This window comes from Sinohyriopsis cumingii, chromosome 2, assembly GCF_028554795.1.
Source record: "Sinohyriopsis cumingii isolate HCF-2022 chromosome 2, ASM2855479v2, whole genome shotgun sequence".
In the NCBI taxonomy this organism is placed as follows: domain Eukaryota; kingdom Metazoa; phylum Mollusca; class Bivalvia; order Unionida; family Unionidae; genus Sinohyriopsis; species Sinohyriopsis cumingii.
In genome coordinates, this window is record NC_142962.1 from 18,824,946 (window position 1) to 18,848,190 (window position 23,245).

General features: G+C 32.7%; 1 protein-coding gene and 2 long non-coding RNA genes across 3 annotated transcripts; 2 read left to right on the forward strand and 1 right to left on the reverse strand.

Moving 5' to 3' along the window:
• Nucleotides 1-46: 46 nt before the first annotated feature.
• Nucleotides 47-4,283, forward strand: LOC149804413 (uncharacterized). The gene is made up of 3 exons (XR_016415638.1): nucleotides 47-312; nucleotides 1,374-1,423; nucleotides 4,065-4,283. It is a non-coding gene; the product is annotated as an uncharacterized LOC149804413 (long non-coding RNA).
• A 6,887-nt stretch (nucleotides 4,284-11,170) lies between these two features.
• On the forward strand, nucleotides 11,171-21,678 carry LOC149804414 (uncharacterized). Its single transcript, XR_016415639.1, has 2 exons — nucleotides 11,171-12,305; nucleotides 20,311-21,678. It is a non-coding gene; the product is annotated as an uncharacterized LOC149804414 (long non-coding RNA).
• Nucleotides 13,830-23,235, reverse strand: LOC149804415 (uncharacterized). Its single transcript, XM_089939999.1, has 2 exons — nucleotides 22,875-23,235; nucleotides 13,830-17,239 (listed from the first exon to the last, which is right to left on the reverse strand). The coding sequence occupies exons 1-2, from the start codon at nucleotides 23,104-23,106 to the stop codon at nucleotides 17,169-17,171; spliced, it is 303 nt and encodes a 100-aa protein (XP_089796125.1). The 5' UTR covers nucleotides 23,107-23,235; the 3' UTR covers nucleotides 13,830-17,168.
• Nucleotides 23,236-23,245: the final 10 nt, after the last annotated feature.

The window sequence follows — 23,245 nt, forward strand, 5'->3', positions numbered from 1 at the left end:
TCAAGGGACGCTACTCTAAATACTTAGTGCCAGATGTAAATCACCTATATAATAAATTAGTTCCGGCTATAAAGAGGATAAACCGATATATACTTTACAAGCGGCTGCATAAATGTTGGCCAGATTTGTTAATTTTTGTGTTTTACCACATTTCTTTTTGAAGAAAATACCCCTAAAAGTCCAGTTGTTCGTGGCTTCTAAAATCAGAACTTGCTTTAGGCAAGAAATGGATTTCATGGCTTCATGTTTCTTTGGTGGGACAGAGGGTAGTTAATTCATGTTTCATTTACACCTGGAATGAACCTACCAAAGGTGCTGGCTAAGAGTGTTTCACCAGTTTTAATTCAGTTTATGTTTTTGATGACAAACGGGTTCGCCACTTTGGGACGATAGTTCACCCGATCCTAGTCCGAGTTTCCTCTGGCCCTTGCCACCCCATTTTTTGATATTTGGACATTTATGTTGGGGTGTACACCCCAACATAAATGTCCAAATATAAAAAAATGGGGTGGCAAGGGTCAGAGGAAACTCGGACTAACCCAATCCCTACATTGTTAAAGCCTTCAAAGCTAAATTTGTTAACACTGCTAAGGGGCCATCCATTTAGTACGTACGCAAAAATCTGACAAAGCTTAAATCTTCCACCCACCCCCCCCCCCCCCCCCGTACGCATGCGTACTTTTTTTTACATACACACACACACATCTGTGTACCTAGGCTTGACGCCCCCCCCCCCCCCGAATTCTCTAGAACGGCCTATATTTAATCGACGCAGAAACGATCAAGGATTAATACAATTAACATGTTTAATAAAACAGGTCTTCCACCAAGGTTGAATGTGAGGTTGCATCAAAGAAATAAGCTGCGTAGCTTTAAAACGTTTGTCTAGTGACCGCTAAAATTCAAACGCCGACTGAACCCAGTTGAACAGGTTACGCATTAGGCAAATTATTATCGAGGTTTCACCCCACCCCACCCCGTTTCCTATGCGTACGTACATTATCAGTAGACCCACCCACCCCATACGCATTCGTATGCATTTGGGTTAACCCCCAACCCTCCTCCATGCGTACGTACTAAATGGACGGCCCAGAAGGCCTAAGACATCACCCCTGATAGTTACATTTTGTGAGTCGAGGCCTTACTGCGTGTCTAAAGCGCTGTGTAGCGTTTTCTGAGGTCGACTATCATCGGAACGAGAGTGAGATTTTCAGGAATATCTCCAACACTTGGCAGCCATAATGATATTTTCTACAAATTAAAGTCATATTACTTTAGACTAACTTTCTTGCTCAGATGTATTTTTCTAATAAATTAAAATAATCACACAAGCAAATGGGCTTGTTTTTAAGAATTGTTAACCTACATTTCAGGTGGCTAGAATGCATTGGAAGCCGGAATGCAGAAATTGGATTAAGTTGAAGTATGTATTTTTAACAAACAAATACACGTATACTAATATCAAGGAAAATGTTAGCTAGTGTCGTTTCATTCAAGATGCCATCCTTTTAACTGATTTCGGCATACGCTGTATACGGTATAAGAAAGGAGGTGAATGTAACAAAGTTCTCCTGGTATTCATTCAGTTTTCACATGTTTAGTGTATTTCATTTATTTTGTGCACTTGACCTTTGTCCATGATTGAGGATAAAGTTTTTGGTTCGTACCTACTCTGTGTCTTTTTAGTAAGCTATAAAAGGTTGTTATTAGGTTTTAGTTCAAGACCCAGCCTTACTTATGACTTTAGAAGATTCTAGAAACGAATTTGTTTACAGTTTAAAGTAATTTTCAATTAAGATGATCAAGTGTTTCAGAAATAGTTATTGGTCAAGTGGGCATGTATATAAGTTTGAGATTAACAAGATTATTAATTCCACCTTTTATTATCAGTCTAGAATCATTTACCTTATGTAATATAATTTGAGAGGAATCATTTGTATTTATTCATTGGAATTACAATGTGCTTATTGACTGTTTGAACTAAAACACTATTTTGAGGTTATTGTGAATTCATTCAAAGACATTGTGGAGTATACTAGTTTGATACATCAAGACTGCTAGAACATCAGCTCAGTAGGGTCTATGGTACATCAACACATTCAAGATCTGTAATTCATTTGGAAAACTCTATACATTTTGACTAGAACTTTTAGTATTATTTGGGATTTAATTCATAATACTGCAGGTTTCTTTTAAATTTTCACTTTGTATTATAAGGAAATAAATTATTTGTTGATTTTTTCTAAACTTGCTGGCTTCATTTTTTTGTAACATAATTTAAGACCATAGAGTTGAACACAAAGGTAACGGTAGGTCATCAGTTCACACTTGATGTTTTCTTTGAAAATATCTGCCAAATAAGGCGATTAATGGGAAAGCTTCCTTCTTTGCCAGAGAGATTTTTGATGCGCTTCGTTTGTAGAGAAGTCAGGGGAAGTAATGATTGGTCACGAAAGTCTTTATACCACTTTTTCAATATCGACTCTTCTTGTATGAATGTCCATCCATCTTCCAGAACCTTCCAACACGTCTTGTGAACTCATCATCAAACATTGTTTGTGTTGTACTTGACTAGCATGCTGTTTCTGACTAGGATGATTGATGTGACATCCATAACTATGTTCTTTGATCAGGCCTGTGATTATTTCAGTCAATTCATGAACAAAATGGGACATTGTTTTGTTTTTCTTTTCTTGTTCTAGCCATCTTGACTGTATTTTTGTTTTCTTTACTTCTGGTATATGACTCCTGTTGTTCTAGATAGAAAATGTCTTCGTCCATCTCGAAAAGCTCATGTTATATCTAATGTTTTCTAATAGTTCAGGATCACTTCACTTAAACTGTCGATATCCAGAGTATTTGTGTCAAATTATGCAGACAAGATGACATTCACTATCTTTGCCAGAGTGACTGCAAACTGAAATTTCACACTAAGTTGACCTAATTTATATGGTAGAATTATACCTCGTCAGTGCCTTGGTCTGGAGTGAAATTAAAACTCCACAAACATATCCTCCTTCAGAATCCGGTTGCTGCTTTTGGTACCTGTCATATGGCTTCAAACAGTGCCTAGTAAGATATCAAGTAATTTGTATGGGCAAAATTAGGTTCAGAAAGTCTGATACACAATGCTTGGCCATCTCAGTTGACATCTATATTGGGCAAGTTGACATGTTGTCAAGCTGATTGTTGAAAATGGCTGAAGTCTTTTGACGAGATACTAAACATTGATATAATATTCCTATATGAATTCTCACTGAAATATTATCATATATGAATTCTCATGGATATAATATCCTACATTAATTCTCACTGAAATATTATCCTATATAAATTCTCATGGATATAATATCCTACATGAATTCTCATGGATATAATATCCTACATGAATTCTGACTGAAATAGTATCCTACATGAATTCTCACTGAAATAGTATCCCATATGAATTCTCATGGATATAATATCCTACATGAATTCTCATGGATATAATATCCTATAGGAATTCTCATGGATATAATATCCTACAAGAATTCTCATGCATATAATATCCTATAGGAATTCTCATGGATATAATATCCTACATGAATTCTCACTGAAATATCATCCTATATGAATTCTCACTGAAATATTATCCTATATGAATTCTCATGGATATAATATCCTACATGAATTCTCACTGAAAAAGTATCCTATATGAATTCTTATGGATATAATATCCTATATGAATTCTGATGGATATAATATCCTACATGAATTCTCACTGAAATAGTGTCCTATAGGAATTCTCATGGATATAATATCCTACATGAATTCTCATGAATATAATATCCTATAGGAATTCTCATGGATATAATATCCTACAAGAATTCTCATGCAAATAATATCCTATAGGAATTCTCATGGATATAATATCCTATAGGAATTCTCATGGATATAATATCCTTTAGGAATTCCCATGGATATAACATCCTATAGGAATTCCCATGGATATAACATCCTATAGGAATTTTCATCGCTGGCAATGGATTTTTGGATTTGTATTGAATAATATCATTATTTTCCAGCTGTTCATGAACTTGTTTGTTGAGGATCTCGACGATGCTTTGGCCTTCACTGATATTGATGTAGGATGAATGCTTTCCACAAAAGTTACTTCCCACTGTGCGTTTTGATAAAGTTGGATGGATTGAGCTAATATGGACGTAAAACAACATAAGGTGTTTTGGGGAAACACATCTACTGAACTGTCACTAAGTAATGTTAAATAAAATTGCTTATTCATGGCTCAGTAGTTCTTTTCTCCGAATAATCACTCGTTGTCCACTGATGATTTTCTAAGTATTCAAAAAGAGGACTGCTGCTGTCACTGGAAGAGTTTGTTGTGGTGACTGTTGGCAGTAAAGTTATCGTGTTGTTGTTGTTACTGTCAGTCTATTTCAAAGACGGATTGGGAACAAAACTACTGAATAAAATAGTCCTGCAATTGTTTATCTCCATGTTGCAAGCTAAAATTTCCAGTGGATGTTCCAGTAACACTATACACCTCAAAGATTTGGCAGAAAAGATGATTAGGTTTTAGGGACACGTTCTACACAGCACACGCAGGGGCTGCTTTGGTAGTTCTTTGCAGGAGAACTCTTAGTGGCAGGAGAAACCGTCACCAAGGACGGTTTTCTTTGATACGTGCGCGTTATATTGGCAGTACCCATCTTTCTTGCCGAGATATTATTTTCTTGGGGCTTTTCTTCTTTTCAGAGCGTTTTTTTTTTCTTCTTCCTTTTTTAGGTGGTCTGACAATTTTAGCTTTGGAGTTACGATCCCATTTTTAAAAAAATGACACCTCCTAAAGATCCACTTCCACTTGGTTTCAAGGTGATTTGGTTTTAGGTTTGAGTTATTGATTGAGTGATTATTGGATCAGCAGTTGTGATAAAGCTTCTTTATGTTTGCAAAACAATGTTTTGTTTTATGTGATATTTGAATAATGGCTTGTAGCAAATAATGTGGTGTCAAAATAAACCATCTATCACTTCTTTAAGACTAGCTTCTAACAAATGTGAACGAAATTTAGAATTTTTTTTTTTGTCAACTGTTGGCATAAAGTGTTCAAAACAATTTGGCAGGAGGATGAGATTGAAAGAATGTCATGATGGTAACTGTTGGAAAATATGTGAAAGTTGCTTTGAGACTGATGATGCGATCCCATATATTTTGTTGAAATAAAATTTAGTAATGTAATGCACATTATACTGGTATTACGATGTAGTATGTTTCATGTAAAACAATATTTAATTTCTTGTCCGTCTTCTCCTAGCATGTCATCGACGATGACAAGATGAAGTTGACAAAAGAAAGAGGAGCTCCCATACGAAATTAATACTTCTCGACTTTATTTCAGTAACATGTATGCCATTGGCACTCTTCGCAACACCACATGATACGTTTGCAGAGGGCAATCAAACAATTTTGATTTGTGTTCAATCACACATTTGACAAATTCGGTTTTATCTGAACCACTAGCTTCAGCAGTCAAAATGTAAAAGTGATGACAAAGATTCAGTGTCTGCCAACTTTTATGATCTGACTTTTCATCAATCATTTTAAGAACGGAGGATACAGCCATAACTGTATTTAGAATTCTGATATTCTGTGAACGAGATGAGGCATTTTTTTCACACGTTTAAGTTTTGTTTTCATAGTGGTGTAACACAGCAAATATTTATATTTAAAAGACACACAAAGTTATTATTTTTCCTTGGAATAACCAGTCTGTGAAATTGAAACAGGAAAATAAAGAATAAATTACTCTGTACCAATACGGAGCCAATTAAAATCACCGAAGCTGAATATAAACCAGTAAGATTATAACTTTCTCTATCTACCTGCGTAATGTTCAATCTATATAAACGCTATGGCGTTCTAGTCTCTGTGCATTTAATCTTTCCTAAACTCTTCTGGAATGTAATCTCATTCTTTTCTATCTGTACAATACTTCTTTCGTCGGTTCGTAGTATTACTTTCTCTATGTTTGGTTCATCTCCCATTGTTTCTAAGTCAAGTGTCTTTATAGGTCAACTAAAATAGATACTAATTCCACTCTCACTTCTGACTTTTCCAAAGGGCTCAAAGTTAGATTCGTTCCTTAATGTATTTGGCATAGTCAACCACCTTTTGTGTGCAAGCGTCAAACTCAATACATTTCCAGTCACGTTCATCCTTCCTTTAGAAAATCTGTTGATGTAACAAACTGGCTTTACACACTTCTTGATAAGTATCAGTAGTTTGTCAAGTACGATTAATCTAGTCCTCGTAAAAAGAGGAACACCAACTCGTTTTCAGCACTATTTTCACGCTCAAATGAAGTTTATGGTAGTCATATTTTTGCATGCACTGTTAATAAATTTGCTACAGCACATTTGCTGATAAACGAAATCCAAGACAACTAGTCTACCACTGTTTAAAAAAGAAACTAAATAAAAAATAAAACAACCGTTCCGCTAAACTAGTTAAAGTAGTTGGTAATCCACCAAGTATTCAACAAGGTCACTGATTTCCTTCCATGGAATTTGGTGCAACATTGATGGCAAAAGTCATGGTATGGTTAAGTATCATCGTGTCTTCACAGTTGATATCAATCTCTGACCATTTGAATATTTTAGAAGTAAATGGGTTTTTCTTGTATATTTCAGATACCAATGTTTAAAAATGTATACTTTTTGTTCTTTGCATTTCACTTGAATCTTGACATTCTCTCTGTAAATGCGCCCACGGAGTTAACATTATTAGATTCTGAGTGTGCTCTTCTAAAGTGCCAATGTACAGAAATTCCTTTTTTTATGAAATATTTACACGTTTGCCAAAATGGAATCTCCTGGTAAAGCATATTGAGAAATTCAGCCATTATCTCACTACACATCATACGTAGTGAAGGAGTTTCGTCTTGAAGTGATATCTCTTATAAAAAAAATATTATTTATATTCCTTTAAGTGTTTAACCTTTTCCTTAATGTTCCACGGCATTCCGAGTAACTCTGCAACAATGTTGGTAGAAACAGTGACATATAAAATCTTACATGAGGCAGGTAGTTGTTGATAGAGTCTGACCATTTGAACATCTTTAAACAAATCAGCTTTTTCAAATAGCATAGACACTAAAATAACTAGTTGTTTCTCAATACTTTTTTGTATATATCTTACAATACTGGCCGTGTGTACATATGCATTATTCGTCGATGTTCTGTATTACTCTTACAGCAGTCCCCATGAATGTGAACAGTTTCTATCCATGTTAATATGACACTCTAGCTTCAATGGCCCTTGATCGTGATGGATTCCTGCTGGCAGGTAGTAAATACGGTGTACCTATGGTTGATCAGTCCTCATAGTGACCTTACGATACACAATTGGGGCAGGCGTCAGTGAACTTAATAATGATTGTTTGTATGCATATCAAGCTGTTAAAAAGGCCTTCTTACTTCATGTATTTTTAAACTACACATGAACATTTTAAATATATTTATGAACATTCCATAAATATGTTGGTATCCCTTCCAGTTTCTAATTTGTTGGTCTCATAGAAGGATGTGCATATATTTATTTTGTAATTTCAAAGGATGTGCATTGTAAACCAAAAGAATACATGACAGTTTTAGAAACTCTAATATAGTTGACACACAAACTTATGAAATAAACCCATTTTCTATGCTATAATTTTTAGAGCTGTTCTAACAATATACCTGTATACCAAAGATATTTTATCATCTAGTGCAGACTAATTAACAACTGAAGATAAAATAACAAAACACTTTATATTGGTCTTCCTGTTTATACTATGTAAATTTAAAGAGTTGCCCAAATTATCATAAACAGTAAATTACTTATTTAATGAAATCCAAAACACTCAAATTTAAGTTAATTACGTACAGACATAGTCCAAGTTTCCTCAGACCCTTGCCACCCCATTTTTGATATTTGGAGATTTACACCCCAACATAAATGTCCAAATATCAAAAATGGGGTGGCAAGGATCAGATGAAACTCGGACAAATACAGACATAGACATTCTTGTAAAACCTAAAAAAACAGGGACATATGATTTTTACCATCAAAACACGGACATATTTATTTTAAATATTTTGGGCAATACAGATCTGTTTTACAATGCCTTTATATGTACACATCTTTTGCAATGTATTTGTGGTTCCATGAAACAATGTATCAAAATTTTTACCATCAGAACACAGACACACAAATATATACAAAGTGTCAGACATTATACAATTAGATTGGAGACACGCCATAAGTATGTATTTTGGTTCTAAATAACTATCAAATTTATCCAAATGACGCAGCAATCTCAACACTTTTCACATAGTTCCCTTTCATTTTAACAAACAAAGTTTAAGTCTAAAAAGTTGTAACACTTCACATAGACCCAAACTTAAAGTATCAAGAGATGCCAATTGTTGTTGATACATGTTACATGGTTTGATCTGTTTGAAGATGCTGACTGTCATCTGAAGGACTTATCACATCCCACTTTACAGATCAGGAAGACAACATGGTTATGAGACAGACACCAAAAGAAGGTCAACAATGGAACCAGTTTTCTTTTCTCCTGTCCATATTATCCCAGCATCATGTCTTATAATTCTTGTGAAATATTTTGTCTTCACAATTTTTTCATGTCATGAATCAAATGATTAGATTTAATGAACTTTACAAAATCATATATGAATTCTTGATTACATCACATACTGCGTGTCTTCAAGTTGAAACTCATTATTCTTGCAAAACGTTCAGACCACTTCTTTGCCAATCAAACACATTATAAAAACAGTCATTGAGTCTCATTTGGTACAAAATATAGACCTACAGTCAAGTAAGCCTACAGTATATAAATCCAAAATTGACTTTTTTTACTGTATATACAAAATGTACCTAGTTGGACTTAAACATGCTCATTTAAATTTTCTGTTTATTTGTCCATGTATAAAATAGAACTTATTATGGATGCGTGCACGTGCGTAAATATATACATGTACTTTGCATGTAACTAGGCATACAATGGAGGGCCACAAGCTGGATTAATTCCATGCAGCTAATTATCTTATTATTGTTATTATTATTATTATTATTATTTAAAGGTTAGCTTGTATACATATAGGGAACGCGGATAGGGGCTTTATAACTGGGTAGTTAGCTGGCTGTGTAAAAGCAATTAAATTTGGATTGAAAATCTCACTTGCTGATAACAAGACTGTTTACAGATAGAACAAACAATGGCAGCCAAGGGGCAGAATCAGAAAGATTCAGAGCTGGGGCCTGTCTTAGGAGTAAGATGTAACAATTCTTTTCTCTCCATTGAATCAGAGCATGCAGCGACATATTTTTTTTAAAAATATTATTTTTGTCTTGGAGATCGAATCTAATTTTTTGTAAAATCCCTGACTCATGACTCTTAGTGCATTTGAAACATCCCACACTCCATTACAAACGGTTGTGGATGGGGATGCTTAGTCATAGATTTTGAAAGAAATGAATACGTGAATAATAAACAGTTGCCTCATGTAGTGTTTGATGACAACAAAAAAAAATAAAACAGATCATGATTGTCTGTATTACCCCATCATCATGTCTCTGTAATTTTGCTAAACATTTTCTGACTTAAAATTTTGCCTTGTTATGAATCGAATGATTAAAGAAACTTTACAAAAATCATATATGACTATGAAAGTTCTATTTTAATTTTTTTTAAATGTCGTCATGGCAGAAGTAATATGTGGGTGGAAAACTATCGAAGAATGAAATTATTTAACTACCTGATTCAGTTAAACTAGACATTCATAAAAAATAGAAAGTTATTGTTTTGGTATTAGAGTTAATATATTGGAAGATAAAAGACCACAGTTATGGCTGATAAAAAAGATGTGATATGGACAGAAATATAAACTATAAAAATAATAATTTGACTATTATTGCGATTGCATCAACTTGTTGCACGAATGCTGTTTGCACAAGGCTAGTGTCGATTTTTATAATATTTGTGATAAAAATGCTTTAATAAACTTCCATGTTAATGTTCACTTCCAAAAATATATATTCTAATGACCATAGTCTATATCAATGTTACTTCTGATATGCATTTAGCTGTATATTATTATTACCGTTTACTGATCATACACTTTTAAAATATACCCAAGGACAATATCATGCCTTAAGCACTTTTCCATTTTGTACTTTTACCAAGAAATGACCAACATGTGAGAAATAAAGCAATATATACACTGGAGAAAACCCTGTTATTAGTTGATATTAGACCAAGTCAGTTCTGAAAAGTTAGAAGCTACCATATAAATAATAATAATAATAATAATAATAAATCGTTTTATGTCGATGAAAGAGAGAGAGTATCCGAAACTGTTTGTACCCCAACGGTTAACATGCTATCACTTAGTCCTCGTTTATACTGTTTTTCATGGGTATTTTTTTTAATACAAATCCTGCTGAAATCTATCAATGACACCTTTCCTTGGTATGTTTATATATCATTGCTAAATTTGTGTTTATTCAAGCATGTATGTGCTTGTTTTCGTCACAAAACACTCCAGATTATAAAATTGTTTATTAGTCACATATTCATTTCTTTCAAAGAGAATTAAAAGATATAATATGTCGCTGCAAACTGGGATTCAATGGCGAAAAATGAAGAATAGTTACATATACAACTTCGACGAATAATGCGTATGTATGTAATCCAGTAATGTAAGCGAGAAACAACTTGTTAGTTTACTGTGTATGCTATGTCAGGTTTATCAAACGCGGTAATTGCTATTTATCAAATAAGATCAAAATTTGTAGATCTAGATTTTTTGAAGCCCTATTTGGAAAATATAATTCTTGTTGATATCACAGGAACGGAAACATATATCATGGGTAACAGTGCCCCCTGTGTATGTTTGGATTTACGCTTGATGATTTGCAGTTTGACCTTATAACGTATCCCAGACAGACCATTTACTTTCCACACATTTCATTTAAAACCACATCGTCTGGAATCTGAATGCAATATTCCATTCTGTTCTCAGACCATTTTATTCAATACCAAATCATTTGGAATCTGAATTCATCATTTCATTTGTTTGATCAAATCATTTTATTTTAGACATCATTTTATTTAATAACACGTCATTAGGAAACAGATTTCATTATTCCATTTCCTTCTTTAACTCATTTTATTTCATATCACGTCATTTGGAATCCGAAGTTATCGTTCATTTATTGGTTTAAATCATCTGATTTTATACTATATAAATTAAATTAATAAAACGTCATTTGAAATCAGAATTTATCATTCCGTTTTGTTGTTCAAATCATTTTATTTAATACCAGCTCATTTGGAAATTACATTCATGATTTAATTTTTTGAGTTAAATCATTTAATTTTAGACTACATCATTTTATTTAATACCACGTCATTTGGAAGCAGATTTCATCTTTCCATTTTTCTTTCTTTCTTTAAATCGTTTAATTTCATACTAAGTCATTTCATTTAATGCCACGTTATTTGGAATCTGAATTCATTATTTCATTTTGGGGTTCAATCATTTCATATCACACAACATCATTTGGAATCTGAATTATTTCATTTGTTGGGTTAAATCATTTCATTTCACATTTCATTTACTACCATGTCATTTGGAATCTAAATTCATCATTCCATTTTGTTCTTTAAATCATTTCATGCGACACCACATTATTTGGAATCTGGATTTATCATTTCATTTGCTGGGTTAAATAATTTGATTTCATACAACATAATTTGATTCATGTAATTTTGGCGGGAATGGCTGCCCATTAACGTCTGCTTAGTAAAAGATGGAATTTTGAAATAAATGTTCTCCCCAGTCTGTCTTAACTTCTTGAGCAGATTATACCAATCGTTCTAAAGAAAACCTTCATACAGTTTTAAAGTGATCATCACAGGGATGTATTACTCATTTAAGAGAGCTATCCAACATAGCAAAACCTTGCTGGATTTGAAATTATTTTAAAAAATTATTCTTATATTGACCGCCAAATTATTGTCATAAACTGAATATTCTTCCTTGCATGCATTTACATTTATTTTCATAAGTTTGTAACATTTAAACCTTTTCTTAATAAAACATTGAAAATCATTTTGTGATACATGTAATGTTAACTATTTTAACATGCAGCAAACTTTCAGAGCCATGCACTCAGCGAATCCAGTACGATTTTATGAAAGGAAGGACTTTAAGCTGGAGCTAGCATTGTAATCAAAAGTACGTTTAAGAGTTGTCCATTTTTGTTAGTTTTGTTGGTTTTAACAGCATTTTTATCACCTCATCGTGTCCTCTGCTAATCACGGTTAATCATTTTGCCTGATAAAACTTTTCTGTTATTAATGACACACAAGATATATGTACGAAATGTTTTATTATTTTATTTATTTATTTATGTATTCCTTGAAAAGTTAGTTTTAATAAGATACTTTTTTAGTATTAAAGTTACTTCTTAAATTTGGCAAAACTCACTTTGGTAGCATAAAGGATCAATATTTTTATATGTATATTTAATTTGCATTATTTGTTATTTTTATATTCATTATATGCTGTGGAGAATTGTATTTTGGACTTCACCTTGTCCAAAATCAAGTTCATTTTCCACCTGAGCCGAATCATTCATTTTTTAAAAATTATGTAAACCACTTGTACTTATCTAATTTTGTTCTCCGAGTATGGATTAACTATTGGGATTATTATCTTGACCAGAGTCAAGAACAGTGTGTTTACTATGTTCTTTATTATGATTTTAGTAACAAACTTCTATCTTGTTTTACTGTAAATTATTTATTTGTGTTACAAGATCCTGAGGCAAAATCATTGTTGTGACCAGTGTTTCATTTGGGCTGAAATCTATTTTTAACTTATTTATTCACTGTAAAACAAAGTGCTCATAACAAATGGAATTTGATTTATAGTGAAATTTCAAATAAGGATATATTCTTGGATTGTATTAATGTGATTCAGTAAAATGACTTGTCACATCACCATGACACAGGTCACCAAAGGCACATCAACACTTCCATTTAATTTGGATTTACGCTAAAGGTTATTCAGATCTTTATTAGGACTCATATTAGGTTGGTGTGTATAAATGATCATTTTTATTTGAGTAATAAGTTATTTGAACATATACTATTATCCATGGAACTGATCAAAAAAGCCTTAAATGTATATATACTTCAAAATTAGACATTTGTACTATCCCATTCATCTCCAAGGCAGTCGTGGTAGTTAATTTGTAAGAGTGTTGGTTTTGTAATCAAAGGTTAAGGGTTCAATAACTGCCCAGGTCAGCTTTTATCAGTTGTCTTGGTGGGTGTCCTTGAGAAATGCATTTAGTTCAAAGTGCATGATATAACCAATAATGTGTTTAAAGTTGTACTAAAACCGGCAAAAATGACCTCAATTTGTTTCAGTTAATAACACTGTCTTTTATTGCACACACACATACATCCCCCATGTCCCACTTCTGAATGAGACAGCATGCTATCAGCAAGAATTTTTAATGTACATGTTATGGAATAAACAAGAAAAACAAAAACATAAATTTAGTGTTGTTCTCAAAGAATGAAAAAGCAAACCTCGAACATAAATTTAGTGTTGTTCATTCTATGATAATAAAACTAAATTTATATTCATGTGTTTTTCACATAAATTTAGTGTTTTCTTATAGAATGAAAAAGAAACACATGAACATAAATTTAGTGTTTTCTTATAGAATGAAAAAGAAACACACAAACATAAATTTAGTCCATATTTATTTACTATGTCATGCTATTCTAACCAGTCAATAAAGCTTTATTATTCAAAGCCAGCATTAAAAGTAAAAACCCTTGCTTTTTCTCAATTTATATAAGCCTCAGTACATGTAGTTTCATAATTTGCCATTTTTGACATTTCAAAATCCTTTGAAACTTTGCAAACAAATGATGTGTGCCGAGATCATTTTGTTTTATAGATCTGGACCACCAGGCAGCACTAAATGTTTTATTTTAAGATATTCCAGTTGAATGTTAGTAAATTTTGTTTTGCCACATTCCACTTTTACCATCAAACATGTCTTACAAGGTTGGTGCTTAATTTGACCTTTATATAAACTAGAAGTTATCCTAATCATAGAAATCTTTGGATTGCTCTTAGGTTCTGTTCTGTTGTTTTGAAATTTACATATGATTTAGATTTTTTAAGAAAAAATATTCCCCAAAAATAGTTTGTATCTCTTAATTACTGTTATAATAACTTTTATTAACCTTTAGTTTCGTGTATGATTTTTTCTGTATGGTGTAATTGGGTAATAGAGAATATGTCCTGGACTTACTTAGATGCGCACAGCTCTCTGAAAAGACTGGTATAGATAGTGCATATTTTCCATAAAGAAAAGAAATCTCATTACATAAAAACAGTAATGAGGTTTTCCAGCATTCTCTCCATTGTGCATGTTGCCAATACCAACAACTTCATCTTATACCGGCACTTCTCTCAGATGGATGTAATAACCACAGAGTGAAACCCTGTGTGCATGTTTATCATAAGTCAGGTCCCAATCTGGACCTAAAATTTGGGTGAAATTACCTCTTTCTAGCCAGAATTGGGAATATTTTCATGTCTGATTATTTAAATGATGATGAAAAATTATTAAAAGTTTTTAATATATTAAAAGTTTGTAAAAAATTTAGTTTTTCATGCAACTGCAACCTCAAGAATTGGTCTCAGTTGAAAATTGCCATAATCTTCCATAACAGAAGTCCTCCTTTCATATGTATATATGATGAAATTTTTCAATAAAATGATTAATTATATTTGCAACAAGCCTATATACATCCCTAGAGTCATAATTTGTTTCAGACTGAGACACAAATTGAATTTTTCACTTGGTTTTCAAAGTCAGGTGTGAAATTGCACCAGGAATTCCATACTTGTCATTTCTGGTATTTATAATCATCAATTAGCACCAAAACTGACTACAGGACATATTACTTCTTAGATCTTTCCGCCATCCTATTTGAAGGAAAACTGAGGGGAAAAAAAATTGAAATATTACTTCATTATTGTTACATCCTGAAACAAAATGGGGTGGGGTAATGTCATGAAATCAATGCAAAGCAAAATGAACTTCCCCTTTAGGTGACGTGACTGACTTGGGGTTGATTATTAGGTGAAGTGACTGACTTAGTGTTGATTATGTCATTCAAATTACCCACTCCCTGTAAGTATTTGGACTCATCAACATACATGTATGCACACTGTCGAAAAGCAGACAAGAGAGCCGACAGCTCCCCATTTTCATAACGATGAATATGTAGCCATTCCATAATCAACAGTTGTAATTTGAGCAGTTGTTTGGATAGATGACAGTACATATTGGTAGTGTTTGCTACACAAAATTGTGTTCTTTGAATTGCTCAAATTGAACGTGGCCTGAGATATGTCTGCCAAGGTAGGCTTGGTCTAGTGTGAAACACTAAATGACTTAATTGATTGCTTTACATCTAATGCTTTTATTCATATTTCATGCTTTTGTTTTAAATTGAAAATGGTGTATATATTGTTAAATATTCTAGTTAGCTGATTGCAGGTAAATATGCTGTAAAGCTTCTTATAATTGACATATTAGTTTAACTAACTTATGATGCCATATGGTGATCATTGGGCACCTTAATTCCAAATACACCTGTAAATAACAAACAGAATTATTATAATGTAGCCTGAACTTAATACTATGTAACATGAACAAACAGGTAAGTAAAAGTCAGCAGTGATAAGGATTAGGAGGTTATCAACCATAAGCCGGTGTGTTAAAAAATCCCCAAAACACTCATTTTGTGATGAAAAATTCCCACTTCAAGTTGATGGAGGCCCCAAATTGTTATTGTTGGATTCATCCCTGTGTCTTGAAATGTAATACCTGGTATTCTTACCAAGGCTACATTAATGTCTCTCCTAAGTTCCAAGCATTGACCAGTAAGGGCTAACACAAATTTATTTCAGACTTCATGGTACATAAGCCTAAATCAAATTGTAAATGTATTTATATAAAATACACACCTTATTTACAAATACAGAAACATATGTAAAACTAGTGAATGCTTATGTCATTATAAAGAACTTGATTATGTTAGATATCTAAAAAGTATTTTGATCCATCTATCAACAGTCTAAGAATTAAAAAGATTACAGCGTATCTTACTTTTATGGACATTTCAAGTTACAACTCAATTAATGGATATCCAAGTCATCATTGAAAACAAACATTCTCATTACTTTTTAAAAGTCAAATACATAAGAATGTGAAAATATTTTACAGGCACTGTTTCATCTAGTAATCTATTAATGAAATTGCAACTCTAGATCTCCTTTGAATTTTACTAAGTGATTGCTTAAAAGAACAAGCATTTGCCACTATTGTCAGACTTCATATATGTGGTTAAAAAAAACAATTGACATATCAGTGCAGTGTTAACTGTTTCATTAGCAAAAACAAGTGTCTGGTTATCAAAAATAATATATGACCTGACTGCATTTACACTACACTCATGAGCAAGGAGAAGCTGTGATTTGGTGAAGCAGATAAATGGAATTCAAAGATATATTCTACATTATCTCCAGATCAATAGAGGAAGACATTATTTGCTATACTGAGAGATACTGTGCATATTAGCTATCCTAAACACAAACATTTTGATTTTGAGGGCAAGAAATTTAACAGAGTACACAAAAGAATTGCATGAAGAAGAACAATTACAATAAAGGTGAATCATGAATCAAATGAACAATTTTTACCTGCAAATTACACATGTATTAATGTATGTAATATAATCTTCAAATAAAGGTGAACACACCATATGGATCTGCTTTGATTTCCAGTAACTGAATTTCACTGGAAGAGTCAGCACAAACAGTCCAATTCTTCTAGCAGTGTTCTTAAATTTTATGTCTGATTTATCATAACTCAAAACTGACTGGTAGTTATCCATTTCCTTAAATTTCAATTCAGCTTGGTCAGTTCTTTTCCTTGGACAAATCCTCCACTGTCCTGTTTCTTTGATGCTAAGAATTAAATGTTAACGTCGAGTCAATAGGTCATTTTTTGGGTTTCTTCTCTTCTGGTTCATTATCTGATTCCTCATCTTCATCCCTGTCATCTTCATTACCTTTAACATTAATAAATAAATGTGTTAATTTAATACACACAAGAAAAGTATTGTACATTTCTGGGGCAGATCAAACTAACTGCAGAAATCTGACATAAGAAATGATAATACAACAGCTCCCCTACCCTCTAGTCTTACAAAGAGTGTAATACATCAACCCTGATATTTATGTCGTGGGGGTCTTTGCCCAAAACATAAATATCAAGGTCAGTGTCTTACTACCCTTCTCTACTTTATTTTTTTAACTATTATTGAAGACATGCGTACTGATTTTTAATTGATAATGTTGCACTTTTGTAAATTGGAATATTCAGAATAATAAAGTTTCTAAAAATTAGTTTTAATTAGAAGTAGCAGAGGGTGGGGGTGGCAAGTCCCTATGAGATTGTCGGTTCTGTGGTATTATGGGTTCAGATTTTTTGGCATTTTTTCTGCATAAAGCCACCTATCATCTACTTATCTTGTAGACACTACATGACCATAAATTACTAGTTCTGCATCATCAGTTGATTTTGGGAAAATGTCTGGATTGCTGACAAGTACACTATTTTAGAAAAACACCTATGAATATCACTCGTTCCCAATAATGGCTGTAGCACATCTTCTCAAATAATGAATATCTTTTTGAGATCGTTATTATTAAAAAATCAGTTAACCAGTTTGTTGTCTGATAATGGCCAATGACATTATGAAAGAGCCAGATCACATGATTATGGTATTTGTCAAGAACCAAGAGAACGAATCAATAGTAGCAAATGAAAGTCACTCTGTGACGTATGGACGTTTGTTGTTTTCTGGTGGCTTTTGCAACTGACAGGTGTTGACTTTAAAACTATGTTGTATACAATTTATTACTTTCCACCAGATCACAGGAGTCTGAGGTCGAAAGTGGAGACCTACTTGTTGGTCTAATTGTGTGGTCCCTTCAGTGTGGCAATCCCGATGCTACTCTCCCCGATAAGTGGTTACAGACGCACATCTTTAACTGTCTTGGATATATTTATTTTGGGCAGCACATGTGTCAGAATGAATGCCATGGAAGAAGCATCCATTTTTCAGGTTGATTTACATTTTGTACAACATATACATCAAGTTCCCAACACTAGGACAATATTTTTTCAACATTACCTCGATATCAGATTAACTACCTTGCATACTCTTGGATCTGTATGGTGTCTGCGTATCGATAGTTTCCCCCCAGTCATCTGATTTAAACTGGAAGCTAAATGCATTTAATATAGAGAAATAACCACAAATATATGTATTTAATACCTTGAAGGTGTTTTATTTATGCATTCGCCGATCGCAAACATTAAGACCCATGATACCATAGCCCTTCGGTATACATTGCTGTCTGGCATTTCTGCGCACCTAAGGTTTCTGTCACCAACACTGAAGCAAAACACATACCAAATTCAATGGATTGATGAAGATAATATACTGCAATGCTAACCATTTCAAAAGAGGCAATTGTCACCGAAATATTATGTTCAAAATAATATTAATCTTGGACACACCGGATACCACCCCTGTGTTTTCGTGACGCTATATGTCAGCCTATTCTGCAAATAGCTTTGAAAAGATATCATATTTATTAATCAGGCTATGGAAATGAAATACATTACTTTGGACTGTTTCTGTCAGCATTCTGGTCGAGTAATTAGGCCAGATTTATAGCTGGTTTTACAAAATTCAATGTAACAATGCCAAAAAAAATGACGAGATATTAGGCAAACTAAACTGGTAGTGTAAAAAATTTAGAAAAGTTCAATATATAAATATATAAATATATATATATATAAAAAGCTATTATGCTAAAGAGAACCAGCACTGAAAAGGATGTAACATGTTTCCAAAATCTTGTGTTTGGAGAAAAATGATACCAAGAATTTAGAAATAAACTATATGCTGGGGAATTTCTTGAGAATCCCATTATAGCAGCAAGTTCACATTCTGGACAGCAGACGATTTTGTACATGTGGGACAGCTTCTTGCAAAATTGGAAACTTGGATTAAAAAACAGTATTTTTTTAAGGCATACATTTCCCTCTTTTATATAATGTATTTATTTTATTATTCTGAAAGATACATAATAAATAGGATTTTCCAGGTTAAAAGTTCAAGACAATAAAGGAGTGGGTCTTCATGTTGACATTTAGAAATCACATTTTCATATGCAATTAGGGTAGAAATGTGGGACATTTTTTGCACACTTTATGAATATCACTTTCGTTAATTAATGTAAGACCATTCTTTCATGATACCAACTGGATTTTTGACCAAAAACAACATGTGATCCAATATTTACAGGAATGTCATATCATTGCGCAGAATTACCCGATGTGCAGAACTGGCCAACATGGTAGCACAGGTGCTCGACCCGAGCTTGATTTTGAGAGATAAAATAATAATAATCTGAAGGGAAACAAAATCGTAGTGACAAAAATACCTCAGATTACTGGTCTCCATAAACACAGTAATGGACAGTAATGTAGACAAAAATACTGTAATGTAAGAGAAGTTACAGGAATGGAGTAAATTCATGGAACTAGTTTTATAAGATTTATATGCAGAAATGTATTATTAACAGAAAAAGATTCAGAAACATATTTACTTTTTGTTCCATCAAGATTGTTATTTAAATTTTACATTCCAGACAACATGAATCACTATCCCTCTCACTTTATCATACTTTCATCCCTCTCATTTAATTCTATGTATGTATATCAACTGTCTTGACTTTTTTCAAGACCTCAAGCCTGTGTGCTCATTAATTATGTTTATAATGGAGTCAAACTTGTAAGTTGCAAAACTTATGTCCAGTCCTTTTGCTCTGTATACACAAATTTGATCTTCTGGGGAATAAAATATGTATAACAAAACAAAATATAGATGTTGGCACTTGTGAATGGTATATACTAATCTATGTTATCAAATAATAACATAGCATTGCATAGCTATGAAACTTAATATATTTATCTTTTTATTTCTGTCTTCACTTAAGAGACTCCATTTAAGTGTTTGTTTTCTCAAAATTTTCTAAACAAATAGCTAACTGATTTCTATTTTAGGACTAATGGCTGAAACAACTGTCTTTGATGTCTTTGACGTCCAATTTAGCTGCACATGGAATCCAGTAAGCTTAGCAGGCAGTGTCACGACTAAGCCTAAAATAACATAATTATCATTTAACGACATACTGTGAGATGTAATGGTCAATGAACATTAACAGAATTGAAAAGAGGTATCAGCAATATTATTTGTTACAGACTTGAATTTACATTATGATATATGAACAATAGTGCTTGTTACCAACTTTCACTAATGTTTAAACAGAGATTTTTAAGGTAAATAATTGGCCTCAAGCTGAAACGAATGAGAAGGCGCCAACAGATATATATTCCTTATATGTATAAGAAGGTTGTAGTCAAACCAAAAAAACAATTTTCTATTCACTGTATTAAAATTCTCAATTTTGTGGATGTTTGTGATATCAAAATGGTAAAAGGAAAGGGCAAGAAACAGATTCCTTGTGGTGACTGTAAGAAGCTTGTGAGTCAGGCTGTCTTTTATGAGGTATGTCATCTTTGGATTGCTTATATATTGTTAAGTTTCTATTTAACGATCTTTAATTTATATCATTAATATTATATTCTCCCTGCAAATTCTTTGAGCTGTCAGTACAATCATTTGTTTAAATATGCAAACCTCCTGTTGTCTGTGTTTAACATTAATCAGTATCTAGATAAAATTAATAATTGCCAATAAAATTTATCAGTTGTTGCCATTTATAATAAACACATTGCTTCAATAATATGCTATCAAATGTGAAAAGGAAAGATGAAACAAGCAACTAGAATAATAAATAAATAACATTCAATGTTATTTGTTGCCAACTGCATACCGGTATGTATCTTAAAAATGGTCAATGAAGTGTAATAAAATAAATTTAAAGGAAGAAAATGTCATAAGAACATTTTAGGTGAGGAATTCCATTACCTCGATATTACATGTTCTCTCTCTCTATCTCTTTCTCTCATAATGGTATTCACACATCTCGGCAACTTTATTGTCAGATGATATATGATAAGCATAATAGGTATTTTACTGTATTAATGTACTACCCTATGCTGTGTCTGTATTTTACTGTATTAATGCATTATGCTGTGTCTGTATTTTATTGTATTAATGTATTATGCTGTGTCTGTATTGTACTGCATTAGTGCACTATGTTGTGTCTATATTTTACTGTATTATTGCAGTATGCTGTGTCTGTATTTTACTGTATTATTGCATTATGCTGTGTCTGTATTTTTTGCAAATCATCCATGTTGTAATGACTCAAGCTTTTTTAAAATGATGTTGGTAACAAGCTCCCTAGAACTAATGCTAAATTCTTGTTTTCAATCAGGCCTTTAAATAAATCATATTTTCTCTTTCTCGTAGAGTCGTATATTTAAACTCCCAAAATTATCCATTGGAAATATTACAAGAAAAGTTTATCTATCTTCTCATTGATTCTTTATAATGTATATCTAGATTATGTATATTATTTTCAACATACTCACTTCACAAATTACTTTATTCTGTTTATGTCAAATATAAAACATTTTGAAATACCTAAATTAGATACACCCATCACCTTCCTAGAACTAATTGTATTATCATCATAAAATAAAGTTAATATTATTATTATTATTATTATTATTATTATTTTACATACATATAAATGTTACTGGTTTACCTATTTCAATTTGTGACTGCCAGCAGTTTGAATCTTATGAGGAATGAAGACTATACATTTTGATTAAGGTATGTGATTACTGGTTCCACTCTTTATGCAAAGTGATAACAAGCAAAGACTTTAGGACCTTGTCTTTCAATGATGAGGGATACATCTGTCGTCAGTGTCGTTCACTAGGAGGCAAATGTGATTACTTGATGGGTATCAGTTTAAGACATGGTCATCCATCTGTTGATGTGTGGTGTCAAGAAACAGTAACTGAATTAGAAGCATTATTTAGAAAGTTTCTCAAAGACAAGGGTGCAAATAAGCAAACAGTAATGTCGACAGATGGTAAAATTACTATACCAAAAACACCTTTAGGAGGGAAAACACCTCACCAGAGAAAAATCATGAGAACTTAGTCAGACAAGAACAAAATAGAGAGACAGACAGAGAGAGTTGTTCAATTTTTTGGCAATATTTTAATTAAAGAGTATTATGAACACTTAAAAAAACAATATAACAACCACATATGTTATTAATGATTTACATATTTAAGTCCGTACAATTAAAATTATAATATTTAGTGCACATTACTATAATTTCTTTCGCAATATTGTATTTTGTCCACATTACAGTCCATTACTCTCTCCATTACTGTCCATTAAATTTACTGTGTTTAGGGAGACCCCAGATTACCACCATGACCCATTCTGACATGGGACCCTCTCTATAATATAGTATGATAGAGAGGGTCCTATGTCAGAACGGGTCATGGGGGTAATATGAGGTATTATTGTCCCTCTGTATGATATTTTTTCTTCAGATTATTGTTGGTTTTTTTCTCTTTCTCAACATCAAGCTCGCGTCGAGCACCTGCGCATGCTGGTACATCTATAACTTAATTACCCTCAACTGCACCATGATTGTTTTGGAGTCCTGCACTTTTCTGTTCCTCCACACAGACGGTCAGCAAATCGTTGGCTTTTTCCTGAACTTTTGAAATTGCCTTGTGCAAGACTGCCAAGTCAACTTCGCCATCTGTATGCCCGACAGGTTCAGACAATATCTTCTTTTCCCCATTTCCTAACCACAGTGTAAACTGCACGCTCATTTTTTTTCGGTTACCCTTGTTACTCATGAGTACATGGTAATATTTACTAGTTTACAATACATCCCGGATAAAAGTATTTGTATAGCCATCTTCAAGTGTTCTGTAATTATTCATTATAATTTGTTAAAGATACTTATTGATTGATCGAGTATTTCACATCTGATAA